General features: G+C 36.6%; 3 protein-coding genes and 1 pseudogene across 5 annotated transcripts; all 4 read left to right on the top strand.

The window, feature by feature from the left end:
* Positions 1-4,459: 4,459 nt before the first annotated feature.
* LOC137715759 (putative inactive receptor kinase At5g58300) lies at positions 4,460-8,498 on the top strand (annotated as a pseudogene). Its single transcript, XR_015961030.1, has 3 exons — positions 4,460-4,879; positions 5,566-6,919; positions 7,738-8,498. The product of XR_015961030.1 is annotated as a putative inactive receptor kinase At5g58300 (transcript).
* Positions 8,499-8,990: 492 nt separating this feature from the next.
* LOC137715659 (uncharacterized) lies at positions 8,991-10,238 on the top strand. The gene has a single exon (XM_068454996.2). It carries the CDS (start codon positions 9,159-9,161, stop codon positions 9,891-9,893), a length of 735 nt encoding a protein of 244 aa, XP_068311097.2. The 5' UTR covers positions 8,991-9,158; the 3' UTR covers positions 9,894-10,238.
* A 922-nt stretch (positions 10,239-11,160) lies between these two features.
* On the top strand, positions 11,161-14,899 carry LOC137715090 (ubiquitin-conjugating enzyme E2-17 kDa). 2 transcript variants are annotated; one of them, XM_068454315.2, is made up of 5 exons: positions 11,161-11,306; positions 11,523-11,611; positions 12,618-12,745; positions 13,840-13,944; positions 14,436-14,899. In XM_068454315.2, exons 2-5 carry the CDS (start codon positions 11,542-11,544, stop codon positions 14,577-14,579), a joined length of 447 nt encoding a protein of 148 aa, XP_068310416.1. In that variant the 5' UTR covers positions 11,161-11,306; positions 11,523-11,541; the 3' UTR covers positions 14,580-14,899. The 2 variants fall into 2 exon arrangements, with proteins under 2 accessions (XP_068310416.1, XP_088547726.1); XM_088691600.1 differs by having other exon boundaries at positions 11,208-11,306; positions 11,534-11,611.
* A 4,471-nt stretch (positions 14,900-19,370) lies between these two features.
* LOC137715962 (pathogenesis-related genes transcriptional activator PTI6-like) lies at positions 19,371-20,905 on the top strand. The gene has a single exon (XM_068455331.2). It carries the CDS (start codon positions 19,709-19,711, stop codon positions 20,531-20,533), a length of 825 nt encoding a protein of 274 aa, XP_068311432.2. The 5' UTR covers positions 19,371-19,708; the 3' UTR covers positions 20,534-20,905.
* The last annotated feature ends 5,795 nt before the right edge of the window (positions 20,906-26,700 follow it).

The raw sequence follows: 26,700 nt of genomic DNA, 5'->3' as shown, positions 1-26,700 counted from the left end.
GATTCTTGAATTGATACTTATTATTTTTAATTTTTTTTACGTGTTAGTAAACGTTTGAAAATTCAAGAATTTAAAGGATATCAATTTCTTCAATACTCACTAATAGTAAGTCAACATGTCATAAAGTAAAAGACAAATTTACTAGGAGAAGTCATGAATTAAGATGACACATTGTTGTTCATGTATAATTGATCTCAAACCTAAACTGAATTTGATGGTACAATTGTTGTTCATGTATAATTGATCTCAAACCTAAACTGAATTTGATGGGTGTACCCTACCTAAATTTTTTATTATTTAAATATCAACAAAGAATGATACTAATTTCTTAATTCTCATTCCTAAGTTGAAAGCTTCAAGACATATAACAAAATACTAACATTAATTGTACATGATTAATTTGCTGCTAGATCATGATTAAGATGGGTTGTCTGCCAAGCTGGGAGAATGAGAGACTAAATACAAGTGGACAATTTAAAACAATGTTTAATCTTATGACCAATATTAAACTAAATTTCATGTGCTTTTTTGTCTATTCTTTTGTGCTTTTAGTACATCATAAAACACCTTTGAATATTCCATGTAACACCAACTTTGACAAACATAATAAATACAAAACAAATTGGGGCCTAAGAGAGAAGAAATTTTTCAGTGTAGCCAAAACACGAATAGAACACTACATGTTATTATGTAAGTGGAGGAAAGTTTTATTTTTCAAGTATCATTCCAATTGTATAATGATATAATGTATCACCCTTTATTCCGTTTACATTAAAAAATCTCTGATAAGGAGAAACTTCATGCAGCTTTTTAAGGTGAAATGATTCCTAGAGATGCCCAATCCAACTTCATGTTGACATATTGTTTTCCCTCTTTATTCTTTAATGAATTAGGTTGATAATTTTAGAAGACTGATACCGAAAATTCTTCTTTCATACCCAAACCACATGCATTAATATGATAAAGTCAATTGAGGAGTGATATAAACACAAAAACAATACATCTCCTTAAGGTAAGTCCCTCTCCAACCCACGAGGGACGTAAGATTATGTATGTTTAATCCTGAAACTTTTGAAAAGAGCTACTACTGAGACATCATGATCATGAGAAGGGTTCAAACTTCTTATTCATGCATGATTTCTTTTGGGATTATCTAGTAGTTTCAGAGATAGCTTGTTTTGGATGTTTAAACCATGCATATGCACTTTAATCATGGTTGTGGAGTACATTCCATTTGAAGTTTTGACTCACCAAAAGTGAAGAAAAAGAAAGGATAAAAATTTTCACCATGACCTATATAAAAAATAAAATCATGTCTGTAACTGGAGATGTATCTCCTTTTTTCTATCATTCTCATGACAAGAGAGATACCAAAGAGTGAAATATATCTCGATCGCGGATTAGATGACAAAATTTATCATCTATAAATGTTCATAAGTTTTTAAGTTCACAAATTCTTGCATAGTCTTATTTAATTAGTGAGAAGGTAAAGCATCTTGTTTCATGTGATGGGCTAAGAATTTATTTTTGGAATTTTTGCACTTGGCATGGGGTGCTGATGAGCATGCAGATGATGGAGCAGATCTAAATGTAATAATGGTAGGTTGAGGGTGGTTGGCAATAAAATAAAAAGGTGGAGGTAGTGGTTGGATCATGGTTTCCCTCCCTCCAGTCCACAACTCTTCCATCAAAGATGGTACACTCTGCCTAGCACCCCACAGCTCATAAGTTATATTATTGAAGATCCCATGTCTCATTAGCTTCAACCTTCAACTAAATTGGTCACTTCTTGTCTAAATCCAAGTCATATCATCACCATCAGAATAAGATTAACTGATAACCCCCAATGGATTAGATGGGTGGGAAACTTGAAAGTGTTGTAATAGCAGTCACTCAAGTTTGATTTCCAACCAACTCTAACATGCATGATCAGTTTTTAAAATAGATATTTGTCTTAATTTAACTATTGCACGAGTTGGAGGCCGATTTTTGCAACTTGGGTTTTGTTTTTGTTTTTCTCTCGTGTATAATAAGTTCGTAGTTGCTCGAGAATACTTGAGTAATCTTTGAGACTAGACATAAATATACTTACATTATATATGAAATTTATAGGAAGCTTGACATGATAACTTTTCACACGTATGTGTTTATGTGGGTTCAAAATTTGAAAGCCCTCTTGCAGTCCTCTGCAGCATGAAACCTCATTTGACCAAAAAGGCACCCGTTCCCACAGGGCAATGATGAACCAAAAGAAGCTGAAGGAGCTTACTCCCACCGCTGCTCTAGCCTACCAATAAGGGAATTTAAAAATTGAATGTTGAAATGGAGAGGCTTTTTGGTATATGCAAAACACCGCCTAGTGTTACTACGTCATTGTAATTATGACATATACAATTATTTATTATTTATATACTCAAAGTGAGAAATAATAACTGTATCGTTCATTCATATTATAATACGCAGAGTAAAACAGTAGATAACAAATGTTACAAATATACAGGTAAGTATTTTTTGTTGAAATGAAACAACAGCTACTTTTTCGGGCACAATTAAATGATTGCTAGCCAGAGCATGCACGGAATTGCATCTACTCAAGTTTCGCTACCTAATTGACCAAAAAAAATTGCCCTGCCCAGTCGATAAGGAGGGAGTGTTTCTTCTAGTGAAGGAGAAGATTTCTGGACGTACAAACAAACACCAACGCGTATTACGTCAATAATTTCTCAAAAGAGTTAAGAAGAAAACAACCAAGAACAATGCGATGGTAACGGCTAGGAAGACTACGAGTTTCGGAACCATAAATTAACGCATTACAAGATATCATGTTGTGGTATGAGATTTCAAACATTATTTAAACATGGCAAACATCTCACACATATCCAGTGAGGATTTTAGCTCTATACGTTGGGTTCCAAAAGCACAGTAAGTGTTTTATGTAAGAAGCATCATTTATGTGTTTTTTGTAGAAAGCACTGCAGGTGCTTTCCTAGACTCACTTGCCTTTTTAATAAGGATTCATTCAAAAAGTATTGTCATCAAAAGCGTTTTTGTCTTTTAAAAACGTTTCCAAACAAATCATTATTTTAGGTAAAGAACTTTTAAATTTTGGATATGTATAATCACTCACAAACTACACTTACTAAATAAACCCAGTTATTTTAATTCATGAGCATTTGAAGTCAAATGTGTTAGTTTTGAACCACTATTCTGATTAAACTAATAGTCAAGTTTTTGATAAACAATGAATTATGAATGGTCATGGATCACGATAATAATCAAAAGGATGAGCGAATGAATTGCGATTAATTTGATTAATGATTTGAATACAATTAAAAGAATGAGTTGCAAGGTAATGAGAGGATGGTATAAAAAAAAATGAAAAGTTCGTATTATAACTCATAATATTATATTGTGGAGTAGATTCAAACAAATAATGAGCGTTTTATAATCTATTAAAAATACTGAACTTTTTATAGGAGAATTAAATATTGAATATGATAGTATAATACGCTCTTTTTACTTTTCTTACATATTTCTTAATTTTTAATTCTCTGATCGAATGAATTTAAAAGAATCAAAGAATAGAAATTAATAGGAGGTGTGAGAGATAAAAAGAGTTGTGTAAATAACATTGTTGTGTGTTTAATAGTTAAGAAGGACTAATTTCATATGTATGTTCAATCCAAAATAATTTTTTTAGGTAAGTAATCCAAATCAAAATACAATTTTTAGGTAAGTTATCCAATCCAAAATACAATGAGAAATAAAACTGCATGTACATAATAATAATCTTTGTTTTTGTATTATAGTGAGTCTGAAACCTGAAGAATTTAATTGCTGAGGAAAGCAGCCAAACACAACCAATGAGAAACAAACAAACGAGCTTAACCGCAACACTAGGTACATTATATAATATTGTGTATTGTGCCAAATTAGGTCAAGTCAGTTGGTTAAATGGTTAAGAAATTGTAGTCGTTCTCTCGTACTCGTGTTTGAATATTTTTTTTTATAAATTAGAGTATTTTAGAAATTTGTGTATGATAGATGTTTTTATCGATTCTCGCAAAGATAAAAGCTTTTGTTAGTTTGCGGTCACCTTTTTTACATTAAACTCTTATGTGTGTGAACTTTAGCACAACGAAAATGTCGTTTCTTTGTGATCGAAAGGTTACAAATTCAAATGATGGAAACATACATTTTGAAAAATAAAAGTAAAGTTGCATACGATAAATAATTTCTCGATCTTTGCAAATCAAAAAGTCTTATTAGCTTAGGGTCTTCTTGCATTAAGTTCTCATGAATTAGAGTTGTTTAGACTGTCGTTTTTTTTTTTCTTTCTTTTCAGAAGAAATTAAAATATTGTGCGTTAAGCCAAAACAAAACGAAAAAGTAATACTTTTGAGCTGGGCTTTGTCTCTCCCGGCAGACTCATTGAGTGCGAGGGGCACACAGCTCACACACACAAAGGGCAGTGCAATCCTCTTCATCTCCCCTTTCCATTTTCCCTCTTATCGATTCATTTATTCATCTTCTTTCTCTTTCCTTTCTCCCCTCCTTCCATTTTTTTTATAATCAAACCCAAAATTTTTCTTTTCTCATCTCCAAAACCAAACTTTGAACTTTCCCCCTTGCGCAGTTGTCCGGTAAGAAAACCGGAAGCACTTTTTCCTGCTTAAATTCCCACCAAATCTCAAAAGTCTCTGACTTTTTGTGCTTTTTTTGCACCAACATTTCTCCTGAGCAAGTGATAATCTCAGAAGAAATTTCTAATGCCTGGATTGCATCTGAAGCTTTTTACTTCAAGGAAGAAGCTTTACCCTCTGCTATTCAGCTCAGGCAGCTCCTCAGGTCTCACGGCATTCTCCGCTGCAAACTGCAGGTAAAAAAGTGCTTATAGATCTGAACTTGCTATGGCTGCCATTGTGAAAAGCGCTTTTTTCTGCTCTCTCCTTGCATGAATGCCTTACTGCTATTTTTCCACTGAACTTCTGCTCAGCCCATCAATTTCTTTTTTCAGTTTCATCCATTTTTACCGTAATTAAAATGTTGAATTTGGTCAATGTGGTTGCTTTGGACTAACCCCACTTTTCTTGTGACTGTTGGATTAGGTTTTAATTTGGTCAAATAATTTCTTTAGTTTTTCTTCATTTGGTGGTTGAACCACTCTGAGTTATCAATTATCCATAATTATGCTAATTTAGTCATGTTTTGTAATGCAATCAGTTTATAGTAGACAGCAATGCATGTAAAGGTCTTTAATTCTTACCTTTCTCACCCACTTGTGTACAATGTATGTAACTTAGCTTCCAACAGATGCGTACCCGATTTTGCTGATACCTTTTTGTACCTTATTTATGGGAAAAGGAAGCAGATTGTTTCTTAATTTGTTCTGCTGAATTTAAATGCAGTCTAGCATTGAGGCAAAGTGAAATGAGCTATATTATTACTACTTTTCGGTGTTTCATGTCGTCCTTGCAAATTGTTTGTTATTTTGCCTTCTTAATGTATGAAATGCTTTGCATTATTGATCCCTAATCTTGATTTGTTCGTTTTCTTGCTGATCAGGAGATTGTGAGCCCTGCAGAGGTTGCATTTTGATTTTTTTCTACTCACTTTCGTAGACTTTGGTTGAAGCAGCTCCCCATGAAGTTCTGTCCCTTTTCAGTTATCCCTTTCCTTTTTGGCATTGCCATTCTTCTTCCTGTGGTTTTTTCTGACCTGACTTCAGATAAGCAAGCTCTTCTTGACTTTGCTGATGCTGTTCCCCATCGCCGCAACTTTAGTTGGAACCCTGCTACCCCAGTGTGCACATCCTGGGTTGGCGTCAATTGCACTCCAAATGGCATCCGGGTTACTTCCCTCCGACTTCCTGGAGTTGGACTTGTGGGCTCTGTCCCACCAAACACCCTTGGTAAGCTAGATGCCCTCCGGATTCTTAGCCTTCGGTCTAATCTCCTCCGTGGTGACCTTCCTTCCGATATTACCTCCCTTCCTGCGCTTCAGTACTTATACCTCCAACGTAACAATTTTTCTGGTGACATTCCTACCTCCTTTTCACCTCAACTTAATGTCTTGGATCTGTCATTTAATTCCTTAACAGGAAACATACCACAAACGGTACGTAATTTGACACAACTCACAGGATTGAGCCTCCAGAACAACACCCTTTCTGGACCTATACCTGATCTTAAGCTACCTAAGCTCAAGCGTCTAAATTTAAGTTATAACCATCTTAATGGCTCTATTCCACCATCCCTTCAACATTTCCCCAATTCATCCTTTGTGGGAAATTCACTTTTATGTGGAGGACCTCTTAAAGCTTGCTCCATCGTCCTTCCTCCGCCACCTCCTACTTCCAATCAACCACCACCAGCTCCCCAGAAAAAAAGCTCCAAGAAAAAGCTGAAGTTGGGACACATCATTGCTATTGCAGCTGGAGGGTCTGTTCTGCTGTTGCTGTTAGGCCTAATTATAGTTCTCTGCTGTTTAAAGAAGAAAGACAACGGAGGAACAAGTGTACTGAAAGGGAAGTCTTCTACCGGCGGAAGGAGTGAGAAGCCCAAAGAGGAGTTTGGGAGTGGGGTGCAAGAACCCGAGAAGAACAAACTAGTTTTCTTTGAAGGTTGTTCTTACAATTTTGATCTTGACGATTTGTTGAGGGCTTCAGCTGAAGTGTTAGGAAAGGGAAGTTATGGTACTGCATATAAGGCCGTCTTAGAGGAGGCAACAACAGTGGTAGTTAAAAGGTTGAAGGAAGTTGTTGTTGGGAAGAGGGATTTTGAACAGCAAATGGAGATTGTGGGAAGGGTTGGACAGCACGCAAATGTTGTTCCACTCCGTGCTTATTATTACTCAAAGGACGAGAAGCTGCTAGTCTATGATTATATCTCAAATGGGAGCTTATCTGCGCGTTTGCATGGTATGCATGTCACTGCTCTCTATTTCTTTCTTTTATATCTCTTTCATAAAAATAAACACACTTTGCCTTACTATCTGTGAGTGAGAACTTAATGTACATATCTAAGAGAAAATGCAGGTAGTTACCATGAAGAGTGTATAATTTCTGCCGATACCCTTAGAAAAACATAATTTTTAAATTAAGATAGAGTTGTCCTGAAATTTAACATTTTGAAGTCTATTAGCTCTTTGTCAACGTAGTTTAGTAGCATAGTTGATGATGATGATGTTATATCAGCATTTCAGAGTTATAATTACATGCTTTGCAACTCGGATGCATTTAATCTGCTTGCATCCAATGAGTATATGAATTTTGGTTTGACCTCCGTATGCCTAATGATATTCTAGACCTCATTGGACGAGGCATTGTGATAGCCCACTCTCAACCAGAGTGTTACTGACACTGAAAGTCACATTATTTACAAAGGATGCATATAACTTTTCCTAACTACTTCTATTTCCCTTTTGTTTAATGGTAAAGCATGCTAATCAGTTATGCATAATAAAAGATCAGGTTACCGTCCTACTTTCTGTCTCCATAACCAATACACAAGATTACAAACTCCCGAATTCAGCAACTTCTTTTCATTTAACTGAAGCATGCAAAGCAGCTTGCTACCTTCAATTTTCTTTTCTGTATTGGCAATCACTTTTATTTTGAAAGTCTGTACATGGATCTATTTGGGACAGCCTATTTAGATCACCTTTATAGAGAATTCAGCTGTCTGTTGAAGCACCGTCTGGTGCACCACGCTGAATTTTTATTGTATCTGATGGCAGGAAACCGGGGAATTGAAAGACCTTCATTAGACTGGGACTCGAGGATAAAGATTTCCCTTGGCACTGCAAGGGGAATTGCTCATATTCATTCCGTGGGTGGTCCGAAATTCACTCATGGAAATATCAAGTCCACAAATGTCCTTCTCAGCCAAGACCTCGATGGGTGCATCTCTGATGTTGGCCTGACTCCTCTCATGAATGTTCCTGCCACTGCTCGGAGTGCAGGCTATCGAGCTCCAGAAGTGATTGAAACCCGCAAGCACTCTCATAAATCAGATGTGTACAGCTTTGGCGTCGTCCTCCTTGAGATGCTGACTGGAAAAGCTCCACTCCAGTCGCCGGGGCGTGATGATATGGTTGATCTTCCTCGGTGGGTCCAGTCCGTGGTCAGGGAGGAGTGGACCGCAGAGGTATTTGACGTTGAACTGATGAGGTACCAAAACATTGAAGAAGAAATGGTTCAAATGTTGCAAATTGCAATGGCGTGCGTGGCAAAGGTGCCAGATATGCGACCGACCATGGAAGAAGTTGTTAGAATGATTGAAGAAATCCGGCAATCCGACTCAGAGAACCGGCAATCTTCCGAAAGAGAATAAATCAAAGGACTCAACTGTGCAGACTCCTTGACCACTCAAACTTGTTGCTGTTTTCATTTATCTGGTTCTGAGAAATTCATGATTGAACCTTACATTTGCTGTACATGCCTCCTAAGGTTTTCCCAGGAATTATTCAATTACATGCATGGCTTTGTAGAGTGGCAATTTATCAGTCCAACTGTCAAATTTTTTTAAGCAGTTTAGGTGGGTTTTTATTTTTTTAATTTCTTTTCTCGATTTGTTGAAATATGAATTTTAACATAATGCGGCGATCTTTGATAATTCAATAGTTTTTGTCTGATTTTTGTTTTAGGGATGTGATTTCCGCACATCAATATTTATTTCTAAACTTTAGAATGAATAAATAAAAAAGAATCGAGTGACATAAATAAACATGAACGGGCAGAAATCATTTCTTGTATTTTATTTCCTAATCCCATAATCACATTTTAATCACTATATAATTGACGTTGAAAGTACACATCATCACATTAAGAGAGAATGTGGTTGGAAATGTTGGTCGCTTGGTCTAAAGCTACTCTCACGGAGACGCACTTTTTAGGCCCTTGGAAATAGGAGGCTATATATGTATTTAGGGGTCGCATTTCCGTTGTAGGTCAATTTCTCTCCGAGCCTGTCGATCCCAGTTTCCTCTGCATGCTAAATCCGATTTTCCGTATATAGATTGTGGTCCTCCTCAGTTTCAGCTAAGAAAACTACAATGTTCCTCTAAACACATGAAACATCCTTCAAAAGTTCGTCACCTTTATCGTCGATTGCTTTCCTCCGTGATCCGGCTAGGAGGTGCTAGCTAGAGTTCCAACAATGGCAGACGGTCCATCCTTGCCTCCACCTCCTGGCCGCAACCAATCAAAGGCCAGCAGTGCGCGGCATGTTGCCATCTCTGAAACTGCCTCAGCTCCCAGCAAGGTCCGCGATCCGGCCTATCTGGTTCCTGACCTTGACCATGAGCGCCCCAAGCGTCGTGCAGGCTACGCTTGCTGCGCATGGTGCTGCTTGGTCTTCTTCGCCATTGTGATTCTCGCTCTCATTATTGCTTTCATTTCCATGGCCATCTTCCATTCGTATCTGCCAGAAATCTACATCCGAAGATTCAACGCCACCAGCCTCAACTTTACTAAAGACCACAATAAACTTGTCTTGAGGGGAAAGGTACATTTTCTTGTGGAGTTCTTTAACAAGAATGATAAAACTGACCTCAAGTATGGTGCCTTCAAGATCAAGGTAGCGTCTGCGCATGTCCCACTAGGTATCACCGGGTTTCCTGAGTTTGCTCAGGGCCAGAAGAACACGAAGTCGTTGAATGCAACCATTAAGGTCAATAAATTTGGGATTACCAAAGACGATGTAGATCAACTCAAAACCGACATAAAAAATAGGGAGATGACACTGAATTTGGCCATGACCGGAAGCGTTAGCTTCCCCATTGCTGGAATTTTCTTTAACGGCATTCCCATCATTTCAAACTGCGATGCCAAGCAAAGGGAAGTTGATTTTGGAAACAAGGCTAAATGTGATTACAAGATTATCCCCATATAATAAAATCCGCGATGATCTCCATCCGCGTTCTCTATGTTTCGGATAATGCTTTAGATCCCGACTTTTTTCTTGACTCTCTGACATGATCGCGGGATTACCTTAAGACGAGGCGAAAGAGATTTTCAATGGGGTGCAGGACAAATAGCTGCCGGTAGTGTTAGATGAAGGAGAAATGGTTTGAGCCATGATATCATATGTCGATTGGGTATGTAAGATTTCATTGTTTCTTGTGTATCTGGTTTGATGTTCAATTTTTTTCGTTCTTTTCATGGTGCGTGGATCTTTCGTTAGTGTTGAGAAACTTGTTTACAATCAATAAACTTTTGCTCATTCTTTTTGTTTTGATTTCTTTCCTCGCCTTATGAGTTATGGCCTAAATACGCAGACAGATTACATGTTAAGTAATCGATGGTTGGTATTGCCGCTACGTAATGAAATCTTTTTCTTACGTTGAAAGAAGTCTCAAGTTTGAATCTCTTTCTTGGCACAACGGAAATGTTGCTCCTTTGTGATCAAAAGGTTACGGGTTCAAGTCGTGAAAACAATCTCTTTGCGAAGCAAAGATAAGACTACGTACGATAGATGTTCCTTTCCCAACCCATGCAAATTAGGAAATCTTGTTGGCGGCCTTTTACTCTTGTTTCTAAGGATAAAACTTGGATGTACTCAAATTGAATTTGTCCTAACCCAAAACAAGTTTAATTAATCTTCATTAAGTAAGTAAAGTCAGAAAATGTGATAAAAAAATATAAGAAATGCACGACATGAGAGATGTGTAAGAAGGATTAACAATTCAACAATAAAAAAAATTCAATTTTTAAAATAACCATTACAAAAATTAGTGCACGCAACACCGTTGCGTGTATGTCTCGAGTATCAAAATACTTGAATTCCACTCTAAGATAGTCGACAGATCTCGATTCCGAATCCCATTCATGCTAACAGGTATCGATGGATTCCGGGTTCGGGCATCGAATTAGGCACCCCGTTGATAAAAATGGAGAGGTAAGAAGATTCCAATCAACCCTGTAGAGTCAAGTTGACTCACTCAATCATGATGCCTTTGATGAGTCCATACAAAGAAAGGCAAGGATCCACACAGAAAGGGACCAGATTGCAAATTAGCAGAGGGTGTGGTGGCGAAACGGTTAAAGTACGTGTGTGAGGGGTGTATTTTGTAATTAGCTATAAGTGGGGGGCATGGACGTGGATCCTAAGTCAAGTTGGAATATAATGATAGAAAATTCTAGAAACAGGTCTTTTTTCTTTCTTATCCTTTTCTCTCTCTCTCTCTATATAATATATATATATATATATGTATGTATAAAATACATAATATTTTTCCCCAAATTTTTTACCTTCTCAGCTCGTTCAATCTCGGATTTTGTCAAATCCCAATCGTGCAATCTCCTGGTATTTTTACCTTTTCATCCAATTCTCAATTTTTCTTGAATTGTTGTTTCTGCCTTTTGTTTTGTACGATTTTAAGGTGTCCGCTTTGATCTGTGTTTGTGGGAAATTAGGGTTTGGATTTTGGGTGTTGATTTGTGATTGTTTGGCTGGCGATCTGGTTTTGATTAGGGTTTTTTTTCTCTTCTGGGTTTTCATGTTGTGTTTGTGTGATTGCAGTGTGTTTGTAGGTGTTGTCATGGCATCTAAACGCATCTTAAAGGAGCTCAAGGATTTGCAGAAGGACCCGCCTACCTCATGCAGTGCTGGTATTTTGCTCCTTCTCCTTCAACAAATACCTTATCTTTTTGTTAAATTTGGATGCCATATTTAAAATTGTTTTAGAATTATAGATGGTAAGTTCTAATTGCAGGGGATTAGCGGTATTTTTTCGATTGAATTGAACTCGTTGCAGCTCAGAATTTTAGCAAAAAATTGGCAGGAAAAAAGGGGTAGTTTGATCTAGGTCCAAAAATTTGAGCTGTTAGGATTTAGTTCAGTTTCCTATTTTTCTACTTAATTAGTGCATGTTTCTGAATTTATTTAATTTGAATATTAAACATGAAAATCTAACCACTTTCTTAAAAATAGTTATTTATATGCCATCATACATGATACCTACACCATTAGGTTGAATAAGATACGGTTAACCTGTAATGGAGGTAGAATATACGAAAATAAATAAAACTTAGTACACCTATCATCCATGAATACAACATTAATTAGTTAATACAATTAAATTGTGATGGAAGTAGAATAAAAAATTGAGATACGAATTGAGAGTAGGATTGAGAGTGGGAAGAAGGAGAAACAACGTTTTATTCTTATATTCAATCCTAAAATTAAGTAAGAGATCCTATAAATAAGGAATAACATTGATCACAATTTAATAATAAATAAATAAAAATAAGCTGATGTGGGCAATCAGTGAGTGGACCTAACCCAACAAAGTGGAATGACTTACAAAAGTGAACTTATTTACTGAAAAAAAAAAAAAAAAAAAAAAAAAAAACTGAGATTTAACCCTTTGCTTTATCAGTTATTAAAGATGTAGGAAATTTGTGGATGGTCGAATTGGGAATGAAACCATCATCCTTTAATGGTTTAGTTGATGTAAAAAAGTGGTGGTAGGATATTTTCATTGTAACAAGTTTTGCATCCATCTCGTATGCTGGCTTATGCATCTTATCTTTCTGAGGTGTATGCATATATTTTGATCACTTTACTGAACTTGGCATACATTCTTCTTTTGGGGTTCTCTTTCGTGGATTATAGGTCCTGTGGCTGAGGACATGTTCCATTGGCAGGCGACAATTATGGGACCTGCTGATAGCCCATACACAGGTGGTGTTTTTCTAGTTTCAATCCATTTCCCTCCGGATTATCCATTCAAGCCTCCGAAGGTAAAAAAAAAAAATGAAAAATCGAATCCTTATGTTTCCATACATCTGTAGTTGCCATATTCCTTCATACGATATCATAAATGATTTATCCTCCATACAATGTCATAAATGAGACGTGAGCTTTTGTGAGTCGTATAATGGGTGTAATGGATAACTGCAACAGTGTTTTATTGTTTATTCATACATGCAGGTGATTTTGTTAAAATGTTCTCTCTTCAATTGCTGTGAATGTAACTTAATGTGTATTATCTCTGGAATTGTATTTTATCTTCCAAACGACTATAAGTTGCAGATGCTTTGGACATGAGTCATATTTAAGTAGATTGCATTATTGTTGTACCAGGTCATATTGTAATTACAACCAACTTTCTTAGGAAGAAAATAGTTTCTTCTCTGTATGTGTGTGTGAGATAGTGCCTGTTTAAGTAGTGTTGGTGGTCACTGGTAACGCATTTAGCTTTTATGGGTGTTAGTGAGAGTGTTATATGATACTAAGTGGAATCTGACTTGGATATTTACCAGCTGATTTACTCTTCAGTCGTTAGGTTGTTTATTCACCAACAGTTTGCCACTGATGTTTTAATCATTAAGCAATTAATTTGTTCATTTTATTGAAAATACAAACAAAAAATGTAATAAGAATAATAATGAACATCCATAAAAAGATTTGGTTTCTGTATATCACTTCATGCTGTTTGTATTGAATCTATGGACCAAGTACTTCTCTGTAATCGATATCTATCTTATAATGCTCGTATTCAGAGTTATTCCAGATATTCGGGGAGATGCGTTTCTGATTTCAGTAAAGTTGCATGGTGTTTCCGGTGTTCCCACAGTTTTCCTTAGATGTAGTTTATCTTAGAATGCGTTTAAAACTATTACAACAAAGAGCTGATTATTGTGAGATGATATTATTGATAGCAGGTGCCCTTTTTAATGTTTTGGCTTCTAAATTGTCTTTGGAAGAATTTTAGCAGCTAACTCAAGTTGTGTGTGTATTCTAATGCTTTTCTCATCTTGTTATTGTTTCATCGTTAATTGAGTACATCTCTTGGTAGTCTAGAATTTGGATTCTAACTCAAGTTACATTTCAGGTTGCATTTAGGACCAAGGTCTTTCACCCAAACATTAATAGCAACGGAAGCATATGTCTTGATATTCTCAAAGAACAATGGAGCCCGGCACTAACCATTTCCAAGGTTTGTGTTTTCTATCCCTCTTATCAGAATTCTTCATGTGTGTGGGACTACAAGAGTTGTGGCTTCTGTCCCCTTATCAAATTAAAAGGAGATGTCCTGTGGCTCCATCCTAATAATCCTACTTCTATTCCAAGTCATGTTGTATCATGTGACTTGCAACTGGTGATGTGAGATGCATGCATCATGTGCGTTTCCATGCTATCCTACTTTTCACTCCATGTTCTGTTGTATTACTCGAGATGGGACGAGTGATAAGGCAAAAGCATGTTGGGGTGGCCAAAAAAGGATGGGATACCATCATTTTATGGGATGGAGTTAAAATATGGAGGAAGTAACATGGTATGCTCAACATAGGATGAGATGTCACCATTTTGTGTGATGGGAGTTACGATGGCTTCCTTTTAATCTGATAACGGCACTAATTCCAGTTCAATAACTTCTTTATTTGATATATAGGTTATTAATGTCTGCTAAATGAAATTGTGTTTCAGGTGCTGCTGTCCATATGCTCTCTGTTGACAGACCCCAACCCAGACGACCCACTTGTCCCTGAAATTGCACACATGTACAAGACGGACAGGGCAAAGTATGAAGCCACTGCTCGCAGTTGGGCGCAGAAGTACGCGATGGGGTAAGAAGGATGTTTCCGGCATTTGTTAAAAGGCTTGCAGATGCATGAAATCCATCTTGGTTTAAGTAAAAACGTTGGAAATATTGAAAATTTATCTATTTTGTGCGACTTAAAGTTGATCAAGGAAACATCGCTCTCATTTTGTGAATATTCATTTGAAGGCATTGGAGATGGAAGGAAAAAAGAACTGTAATGTATCGTTTCTAAGATATTTAGTCAATGGTTGGTTTGTTGAAGAAATAATGCTTGTTAAGAGCATAAGCGCATGGATTGCCTGGTTAAACATATCCAATTGCATATTATGTTTCATTTGAAGGTTCCAAATTGATTTTTGTATTCGGATTGATGAACCTGTCGTGAAAGCGATTACTGGAAGGCCAAAATCACTTCTCGAAGGAACGCGTCGGGAAAGCATTTGTTGAGAGGCCATCACTTCTGGGGAGAAGCACACGAGATTTGCTTTGCAGTATAATTTATGGAAAAGCCTCTCATGAGCTTATGTCTCCAGAAGTGATTATGTGATTTGGCCCTCCTATAATCACTCCCAAATAGACCAGAATTGTTTGGCAGCATTAATAAATCGGCTCTCTGTTTGTTTGCCTGGGAAGTGTTTGGTGATATGTCGTTCTTGTTTGTTTGAATAGTTCCATTTGGCAGGGTTACACGATGTGGGTTAGGCCAATTGGTTAGGGTAATGCCTCTACCTATTTATACCGAGCTCTTCTAATTTTCTATCATTTGAAGTAGTGTGTTACAAGATGTAGGTTATGCTAGTTGGCTAGAGCAATGTCTCTGTCTCTTGTATCGAGTTTGATTTCTTTCCTATGGTTTAAAGCAATAAAGAATATCGCATTGTAAAAATAAAAAAAATAAAAAAAACAGGTCTTGAGCTAGTTTATTATGAAAGGAACGTTGTATATATCTGTGATACAGATTACAGAAATTTCATTTTTTTTTTTTTTTGGTTTTGGTGGGAAAAAACTGTCCAACTTATGTTGTCACGATCATTGGTCGCTATAAAGCGCAGAACATGTGAATTGTATGCGAATGAGTCACAGCGATTGACGGTTCTGGTTGTGGATGTGGTAATGCAAAGTCTGGCAGCGGATGATGTTCGTTTTGAATTTTCATGTCTAGAAACCACGTGCCCTCATGGGTTCTCCTCCTTCTAAGTTCCAATTTCATTTTTCAAGGTTTACTTTTAATTAGTCCATCCGATACTAAGATCATCTCTAATTTTTTAATTAAAATTTAAGATTTTAGCTCAAGAAATTTAAGTTTTAATTTAAAAATAGTTTTTCTGCTCTAATCATTTTAGGTTAAAATTTTAACTCGTCTGTGCCACTTTGGGCCTTCTTGTCCTTCGTTGACCGTCTAAGGAGAAATCTTGTTAAAAAGTTTGCCCACATAACAATTAAACTAAAGTGCGTTTTCGGATAATTTGAAAGGGCAAGTAAGGGTAATAGCCTTCACTGGATGTTATGTGAATTTGCCATTTTCGTATAAAGTATGCAAGTCATAGATTCTTAAAGCCTTGGTAGCATGCGGTGCATAATCCTAGATTCTTAATAGTAATAATACAAGGAGTAGGTGCATGATTTAAAAGAAACGTCATTAGAAATGATTATAACCCTAATACCTCTTTTTTTTTTGGGAGGCACTTTAGCTAAAATGGTATTTGAGATTGGTATAACTCCTTACTTTGATCCCTGAGATTTGAAATCGATAGAAGTTATACATGAGTTTGTCCACCATCAACTATTTTGATATTTCCATGAAAAATCTCTGTTAAACAATGACAAAAATACTCTGTATTTAATAAACAGTTAACCAAAATAATTTGACAAAGGATAAGGACAGTGAAACCCCCCCATTAAGATTAAGTGTGTACTTTGAGGGGCAAAATTAAAATATCATTAACTTATCACTTGGTTGACAAGCAACTAAGGTGGTCATTGCAACCTCTATCTGCAGTCCTTTTGTCCCAACCCTAATCATGCATGACTGTTCCCTTTGCTCACGTGCTGACTCATGGAATGGGGTCTATCTTTGCCTTTGCTTCATCCCCAAGCATAAACCAACCCTATCAACTTTTCAAACTTTTTGGGTGGTTTTATTTAATTTAAAACCTATCTCTATGTGTGTAATGCCACAAGGTGTGATAGGTTGAAGAAAAAAGTAGCACTACATAATTCTTAATAGGTTTTGACAAACTTCCTTCTCAACCTATGTTATTTTGACTCAATCCAACCCTTGCTTAAAATAATCCAAGGGTGTCATCTTTTTGTGAACACTGCTCGAACTCCTGTATATAACGAGTTTTAATTTTACGTGAAAATTATAATATAACACGTATATAAATAAAATTGAGATGATCTTAAGTATCGACATCACGTAATCATATTTGTGTAACCATTTAATAACAAGTTATCACGTGTTTCGAACTATATCAACTCCTCGGCTAGACCAATTCTAATTATTACGAGTGTAAAGCAAAATAGGACCAAACAGAACCAATTGCCCGAAGATTTTCCTTCCATAGACAATGATAATGCAGTGAACACTGAATAGGTTTTTTTTTTTTCAAGTAAAGGTATTAATAAATGGACCGAATTAGGTTTGCAGGGGTCATGAAAATTAAAACTGGGTCCAACCGAGGAGCTGATGTTTGTCCGTGATGATCATGATATGGGCTGGCATGCACCTATCACCCATGCGTTGAAGAAAAAAAACACCGTTTGAATCTTGTATTAGCACACAATTCAACAGATGCTGCATGGCTGTGGACAGTAAAAAGTTAAACAGTGTCCCAATTACTAGGTGGAAAAAGAGTCTAAAGAGAAGCATGCTTTTGGAGACACACAACCAACAAATCAAGCACAGTAATAGGCAGAGAAAAAGAGCTGCATACTATTTTGACCGCGTGGTCGGTTCCAGGCAGGTAAAACTTAAATTAGTACTGGCTATTAAGATTTTTAGCTGTCTCAGTTGTATGTCTTCTTGTATTCATAGTTTTCATTGATATACATTAGATACAATACAAGGCCTATTCTCTCGTTTATTAGAGCTTATTTTGTTATCATAAACTCAATCAACCATGACTAATGAGAGGAGCGGAAATGTCAAGATGAGTGTCGGAAATTAATTATGATGCGCCATGTGAAAAAGTTAAAATACATAACAAGATGTAGGTCTGGAACGTTATTATTTTGGGTTGAGAGTCCTGTTTTTATGCAAGTCTTTCATAATTGATGAACGAAAAATCATAGTTGTGTTAGTGATTATAGGCCATTCATGCATATAGATTTTACATGACAACACATTACTTGCTTGTAACTATCTATTGTAGCTCGTGTAAACGATTGACGCTAGTATTTGTATACGATTTATATATGTTGCGTATATTTTTGTGAGAAAAGTTATGCATCTCTCATATGAAGATCATGAAAACTGATTGCACGATATACAATGAACGAATATGATTACAGAATCTTCTGGATTCCCAAGAAAAGGATCCAGCAACCCTAATCTGCCGACAATATATACAGATGTTGGCTGAGAAAACTCTACTGTTCTATAGATTAAAATATTAAAAGAGAAGGAAAAAATCAAAGAGGGAGGATTAATTGGAGGAAAAGTTTGGACTCTCTACCGGGCTATAAATTAAAATATTAAAAGAGAAGGAAAAAATCAAAGAGGGAGGATTAATTGGAGGAAAAGTATGGGCAATTTGTGGTGTGCGAGCGCAGTAGTGGGGGTGGTTTGTGGAAGAAAAAACAGATGGAAGAGGAAGAGGGCAACTTACTCGTCAACAGAGGCAGCTGGCAGGAGGTTCGTTTCCCGCTTTACACTCCCGACACGACTCACTGACTCACGACTCATGACCCGCGACCCGCTGACATTTCAGAAAAATTTTAATATATCGGGAATAAAGTTCAGGATATCAAGTGCCATAAGAAAATTGGTTGAATCTATCTTTTTTTTTTTTTTTTTTTTTTTTTTTTTTAAGTTCCAAACTAATGATATTTACATTTAATTTATCATTACGTGTTTCGGACACAATGAAAATTCCTTCTCACATACACACCCCCTCACTTCTTGAGACGAGAATTTATACCCATTCCCAAACCAAAGCAAAGATAAATTATATTATGACTCAGTTGTAGTGATTTTGAGGCTCATATGTATAAGGAGTTTGTAACTCAATTAGTTAAAAACACTCACTTATGAAATTGAGGTATTGAGTACGACTTCCCACTTGCCCAACATCATATGTAAAAAATGGAATTGTTTTGTAACACTTTACATTCATTTCTTTGAGGGAATTAACTTGGCTTCTCAATGGGAGGAGTTCCTCCTCAATTAATTTGTAGCCAATTTACGAAACTTCAAGTTTATGATCAAAACAATTAGTATTACAAATCACTTTTCATAGAAATGATATTTAAAAAGTAATTTTCATAGAAATGATCTTTAAATTTTCACAGTGATAGAAAAGATATTAAACCCTTGCATAACCGCCTGAATTCAAGTCCGCCAATGACTAATCAAACAAAATATATCATTTAACAAAAAAAAAAAATTCTGTAAGTTGGTCGCAAAGTAAATTAAAGAGAAACCGGTCAAAATAAAAGAGAAAATGTATCTAGACAAGTATAAAAAGGTATCTAGAAAACGTATCCAACTAAAATTAACTTCCACTAAAAATTTATGTAGGACTACTTTTATTTTTGGCAATATTTCCCCATACACATTCTGCACTGATGACTCCATACACTATATATACACTTTACCCTTCCCATTGTTCTCCGCTTTCCTTCTCTCCCAAACCTGCAAGGGGTTTTAGCAGTAGCACTCTCTGCCAAAAGCTTCCCTACAGCTCCCCTTTGCAGGTCCTCCCTCTTCTCTTTTGCTATTTCTTCTTCCTTCCACTCCATAAAGCTTCTCACTTTTACCCTCCCCCACCCACTTTCCCCGTCTCTCTCTCTGTAAATCTCAACCTTCTACAGATTCAAATCCTCACTCACTTCAGCTCAGTGGTACTAATTTTTCTACACGCTCTCGCCGTCGATTCTTGATGTTGCTTCAGACCAAACCCAAATCGCCGATTTCAGTTCTTCTGCCTCAAAATCCATGACAACCTTCCAACCCATCTCGTCCGTACACTCAACGGTCAAATTTTCAGAGCAAATAACCACCGTGACAAAACCCATGATCCAGGAACCCGATAACCCGACTCGTATCCCGCCAAAGCTCGTCCGGATCATACTTACGGATGCCGACGCCACCGACTCCTCCAGCGACGACGAAGGCAGAAGCGTGCGCAGAGTCAAACGACATGTTAGACAGATCAGCCTAGAGCACTCCTCGCCTTCCTCTTCCTCTCCTTCATCTTCGTCGTCGGTTTCTTCGGGTCAGTCGAAGCGGGCGAGGAAAGACTCGCGACCCGGATCGAAGTCACCGGAAACGGCCGCGGATCTCCTGAAAAAGTTTAGAGGCGTCCGGCGGAGGCCTTGGGGTCGCTGGGCCGCGGAGATCCGAGACCCGACCCGAAGAAAACGGATCTGGCTCGGGACCTTCGACACGGCGGAGGAAGCCGCCACAGTTTACGACAGAGCTGCCATCTTGCTCAAGGGTCCTGACGCCGTCACCAACTTTTCTAACGCCGTTATAAAGCAGGAAACAGTCGTTGGCGATTTGACGGTCCCAGCTGCGGAGCAGGGATGTGGGTGTGTAACTCCGTCGTCCAGCGGGGCTCTCTCGTCGCCTACTTCGGTCCTCGGTTACGGTGACCAAACGCCATTTGATGGTTTAAGTTACGGATACGCCGACGCCTCCGAATTTGATTTCGGCTTGCCGTTAAGCTTGCCGGATATCATGTTGTCAAGTAACAGCTTTGCACGCGACGAGTTCGGCGAGTTTGACATAGACGATTTCTTGGCTGACGTCGTATGTTGAATCCAACAGTATTATACACGTTGACTCCAGTTGAGGCACGTGGATGTTAGAGGAGTATTTTGTAATTTCACTTGCGACTGTGTTGCAAGTTGCAAGTGAAGTGTTAAATGTTGCGAACTTGCGAGTTGCAAGTTGCGAGTGAAGTGAGTTTTGTTACGTGGCACAAGCAGTACTTGGAATACCGAGAATACCCTAGGGAGTGTGAGATACGAGGAGTATGAGTAAAGCCGATTCTAATATATACGGCGATTTTGTGAGAACCCTTTTGTACTTTTCTTTTAATTTTAAATTATTGGTGTTTAATTGTAATTAAACACGGATTATTATAAATTTTTATTTGTATTGTCAATGAGAATAAAAGTCTTTTTCTTATGTCTAAAGTATTTTACATACTGAAAAAATAGAATTGACTCTTAATTAAACTCGAAAAGCGAAAAGTATATCAACCTGCTACCGCCTGTAGTCATAGTTGTCCATATGCAAATGGTAAGATATGTATAGTAAAAGCTAATAACTTAAAAAGTAAAATATCTCACCATTTATATAAAAACACGTAATGTATCATCTATGTTCCGATTACAATGAAAAAATTTCTCTAAGTTTGGAGTGGGGAAAGAATAAAATTAAAAATCATAAATGAAATATTGCTTTTGATTTCTTGGACATCACGCCTGTCGTTGAAAATAAAAAAGCATAAGAATTATTATTCTTGTAATTATTTTATTTAAGATTTTGATTAATTCGAATATTCATATACCACAAAATAAAATATTCATATAGAGATGGACCAATTAGTCTTTGTCTTAGTGAAGTTTTTCCATATTTAGTTTAATTGACTCACGCAAATGATAACAATGGGACACATCATTATATTTAAATATTCAGTTGTGACTAATCTCGTTGTGCAGTATCATAACTTTATTGTCGTCGTTTTTTTTTTTTTTTTTAAACGATAAATTTTGTTAAATTAGATGTTAAATTGGCTATCGTCGTTGTTAATGTAAGAGAGACAGTCAGCGGTTCATCGCAAACCAAACCAACAGACGTCATCAGGAGTAATACTACCCAATATAAGTAACATTTTAATTTTATTTTTCAACTGTAGCAATGTAAGCGAAATGTAATGTCTTACTAAATGTTCTATCATTGTCGGGAAATTATATTTATAGAGAATATAATATTTTTTGGTGCCAAGATTGCTTGTTTTTTGTGGCTTATTTTCTTATGTGCTATGAAATGGAATGAATTTTCTTCTAAATTCTTTTTTTGGTTTTGGCAGTTGGCTGTCACTATTGTTTGGAAGTCTCAACAGTTAAGACACGTGTTCGAATTCGAGCAGCTTTCATATTTCTGGTCGATTACTTTCGGAATTGAGACATTGCAAATATTAGTCTTGAGTTTGGCTTTTGTTGGATATTCTTCATGGGCTCCATCAAATTACATAAATACCAAATGTAATGCATCATAACGAAATATAATGTCAAATGCACATGAATATGGATTAGAAATATGTGAAAATCGATCCAGACGAATATTAGACATTATATCTTGAGACAAGTTTCCAGTTACAGTGTTCATGGTTGAACGATGTTTGCCTCTCATAGTACAACGATCGCGTCTTTCTAATAATAGCATTCTAAATCACAGTGAACCACGATTTTGTTGAACTCTCTTAGACTCACTTAATCTAACATGAACATGTATGAATCAACAAATAAAGTGACTAATGACTTAATGTAATGACCAGGGATGACAATTATACCCGATAACCGCGGATAACCGTCCGAATAGATTGAATTTAGATATGAAAATTTGGGTATATTTTGGGTATGGGGAAAAACCGTGAATATTATTTGGTTATGGTTATAGGGGTTCCCAATCCGTATCCGTATCCGTTCCCGAATCCAAACTGAATAATATATAATATTAAGTATTAAAAAATACACACACACACACACATATGTATATTCATTATTCGCCAAATCCTTTACTTTGAGTGTAAATACAAAAATTGCATTATGTGAGTTGTATTTTGTGGGAAAGTTCATAAGTTTTGATATGAATCAAAATCTATGAGAATTGAATGGTACATATGGAAGATATCAAAGATCAGCTAACATTATCAATGTTTAAATTTAATTTTTATGCTCCACAAGATCCATTCATTAAATCATTTTATACATCAAATTTTCAATGAAGAAATTAATATTTACTAAATTATCATGCGTTAATTAAACGAATATATTTTTTGTATTGACAACCGTTAATGGATAGGAAATCCGTTATCTGGTGGGTATGGTTACAGATAATACCTGATGGTTAGTTTGCAGTTATGTATATGGTTAATTTTCGTGATTATGGGGATATATATAACATTTCTGTCATCAAGCCGAACTGTTGTTATCCCTAATGATGACGCCTTTACATAGATGTAGAAGTGACTCTTCATATTAGTTATGTCCTATCTTAAGAAGTCAATAGTTGCATATCTTCAATTGAAAGGCAAAGAAACAAGAGACGCAAGGAGAGACCCAATAGCCACGAACAGACCATTCAATAATTTGGACTTTAGCTATTGTATTATCTATTCATTTATTCACCGCTGCACCATCACCATCACCATCACCGAAAGAAAAAAAACCGAGTGATGGGAAACGGAGACGAGAGGCTGGACGGCGGCATCCAAGGTAATTAGGCTTGGCGGAGCATCCTCGTGACTGTTAGTCATCTTGTTTTATTTATATATTTATATTTTTAAATTTTAACAAATAAAATATTATCTATAACAAGATCGTGGGGGAATAGACTAAACCTTATAATGAGCTAGCAATAATGTAGTTCAAATTCATTTTTGGCGAGAATTGAACTAAGAATTATAGACTAAACCTTATAATGAGCTAGCAATAATGTAGTTCAAATTCATTTTTGGCGAGAATTGAACTAAGAATTCTCACTTATAAGTGAAGAAAAATATCACTAGACTGTAAAAATCATTTAAAACAAAATTTAATCATGATCAAGCTATGGGACACATGACAAACTACTAAGAAGGAAGTGAGAATCCACCAAAGTTAGCGGTGGTGAGCAATAATGTGCACTAAAAAAATAAGAAGAAAGTAGGTTAGGGTGTGGGCCGTAGGGTCCACATTGAATCGGTGGTTACTCACTAAGGCTAAATTAACGATGAGGATCCTCTTTAGATTCAGTTTGTAAGGATCATCGCATCTTAACCGTTGATCATATATTATACAGTCAGTTTTCGTTAGGTATTATTTGTGTTTAATTTTAAATCAATAAATTCAATATGATTTCTGACCGTATGACGTATAATAAATGACTGGATATGAGAATTCCTAAAATCTTCATAATATGAATCCGGATAGAATCCAAATCCCTAAATTATAGCCTGTTGGAATAGCCTTGGGGTTACACCGATGCATGATGGGATCTCAAATGGACTTGGTACAATTGCATATATGAATAAAGTTGGTTACCGGCGGCTACAAAGATGGAATTGGAACTCCCCCAATTTCAAAGCGGGGAATGGGAATGGACGATGAGATTTAGGGGCTGTCGGGGAGCAGCAAATAAAGATGGAGTTTTGTATGCTTTAAAAGTGATGCAGGATGACTCGATCTTTATTTAATGTAATAAATATATGTTAGTGGGGTAGATTAAGGGGGTTAATATTAATGAGTTCATTAACTCTAGTAATGATGCATGTATCAGTAATTATTAAGAGGGGTTAGAGTTTTTATAAATTAAGGGTATTTTGTATTCTAGGGCGAAGAAGATAATGAATTGAATTGAAAATTGCGTGCAGTTTGAGATGGTTTTCTCATTTTTGTTCTTGTTCTATCAACTTGGATACTCCAACGGAATTAACGAGGTATAGACACCCCAACAGTCATTGGCCATTCTCGTGTAGAGAATCAACAACGCTTGTGTGATAAACTTCTTGGCATTCTTGGTGAATCAACAAGAGGTTTAGAACTTACAAAATTCGGTATTGTCTTTGACAATCAACGAATCTACAAGGAAGAGTTATGCATTTTATGTGTTTTGTTTTAACATTCATTCTCCATTCAAGGATCGGTATCTAGATTTATTAATTAACTGATTTGCGTTTTGATCACTGCATCAAAAAGGCAAGGTGATAAATGCAAACGAGACTCTCTCAAAATTACAATTTTTTATGAAATTTTTATCATTTCACAAGTCAATTTCTATGTTAATATTATAAATATTATATAAAAAATTTGAAATGAGAGTTTCACTTTAAAAAGGGTCGTTGGGAATTTCTTAAGGCACAAAAGCAGAGAATGAGTCTCATGAACAGGGAATGGGTGGGTCCCATTGGTTGGTGACCAAACAGATACGAAAGTAACCTAACCTCAAATCTATCCCATCCATAGCCAGTAAACCATAGCCGCCTCCCACTAATAACAATTAATTAATTTTTTTAATTCAATCTTAATCCCAAATTATATGAGATGTAGGTGCCTTATTATACCAATGGATTTGGTCTTAATTGTTTGTTTTTTTGTTTGATGTGCAGTAAGTCCACTCCACGTGCGATTAAAAAAATTGTGACATAAATATCTACTGGTTCTAGAAATTAATTTATGCATATCATTGTCACAATTCATTACTATTTGCTTCCTAAATACTCTTATCTCTTTCTTTAATGAATTTCTATGTATCCAAACGCCAGCACAGTATACACACCATAACCATGGATCATACATTCGGATTTTTCGATGGTACAAATTTGTAACTAGGTGTAGCCGGTGGTAGATTCAAGATTCGAACATTAGAAGGTGTAGTGTTAAAGATTCAAGTTTTTAGTAAAAGCATCCGTAAGCAAGCCTATACCGAGGGTTTGTTGGTGAAAGGCTTTCCAACGGTCAAGTTAGTAACTAGTACTAAGACTCAAAAAGTAGGCAAGAGAATAAGTATGCAGAGATTGCATTACCAGAAATGATCCCTAAGAGTGTTTAATTTACACCAGTCAAGGAGAGGACCTTTTAGGTTAGTAGAACCCGTATCAAACCGGGAGAATCCTAAAAGATATCTAAGAATATGACACACTTGGAGCGCATGCCAACCCTGAGATTGTAAGGACTCCAAGGTTGTAAGAAACCTGCTAATTTCTTGTTGGACTAGTTTCCCGAATCTTGTGGAACGAGAATGGTCTATCTCAGCGAAGTCGATGGACTTCGCCCACTAATTCTGGAACAATATGATGGTGGCATGTTGATCCGTTTAATCAGCTCCGCAGTGGAGGCTATTGAGTCCATGATCGGACTTCTAAAGTTTACGTATTACGATCCTTCTTGCTCTGCCCTGGAAAATGATGATCTCACAATTGCCCCTAACTAGGCATAAAATATGACTTGTTCCCCTTAAGGATGGATAGTTACCCATAAACCACGCTTTTTAAAGTAAGTCATAACACGTACCATTTTCCTTCTTCAGACGTGTGGCGTTTCAACTTCGTTTCTCATGAATCTTTAGACATTGAAATGTTCTGTCTCTGAGCGCACTACCTTGTGAATCAAGCCTTCAATATCGCAATGAAAGCCCACTGGCCGTTGCCTTGGGGTTACACTAATGCATGATGGGATCTCAAATGGACTAGGTACAATTGTGAAATATGAAAAGTTGGAATTGGCATCCCCCAATTCAAAGCGGGAAGTGGGAATGGATAATGAGATTAGGGGCTGTTTGGGCAGCGGCAAATAAAGTTGGATTTTTGGTGGGTCCTATTGGTTGGCGACCAAACAGATACGCAAGTAAATCTGGTCCTTCCACAGCCAGTAAACCACGGCCGCCTCCCACTAATAACAATTAATTAATTTTTAATTATCTTAATCCCAAATTATATGAGATCTAGGTGCCTCCAATGGATTTGGTCTTAATTGTTTGTTTTTGCTTGGATGGGCAGTATGGCCACTCCCCATGCTATTTATAAAACTGGTGACGTAATATCCTATTTCTAGAAATTAATTTCTGCATGTCATTGTCACAATCTTCAGTATTTGCTTTCTAAATACTCATCTCTCTTTCTTTCGAGAAATGCTACGAAAATTCTATCAAAAGTATGATTTTTAATGAATTTTCTGTCACTTCACAGATCAACGTCAATTTTCTTGCCAAATTATAAA

The sequence above is a fragment of the Pyrus communis genome, chromosome 3 (genome assembly GCF_041283825.1).
Source record: "Pyrus communis isolate YQ-2024b chromosome 3, ASM4128382v1, whole genome shotgun sequence".
Taxonomy (NCBI): domain Eukaryota; kingdom Viridiplantae; phylum Streptophyta; class Magnoliopsida; order Rosales; family Rosaceae; genus Pyrus; species Pyrus communis.
This window is presented reverse-complemented; position numbering and strand designations above follow the sequence as displayed.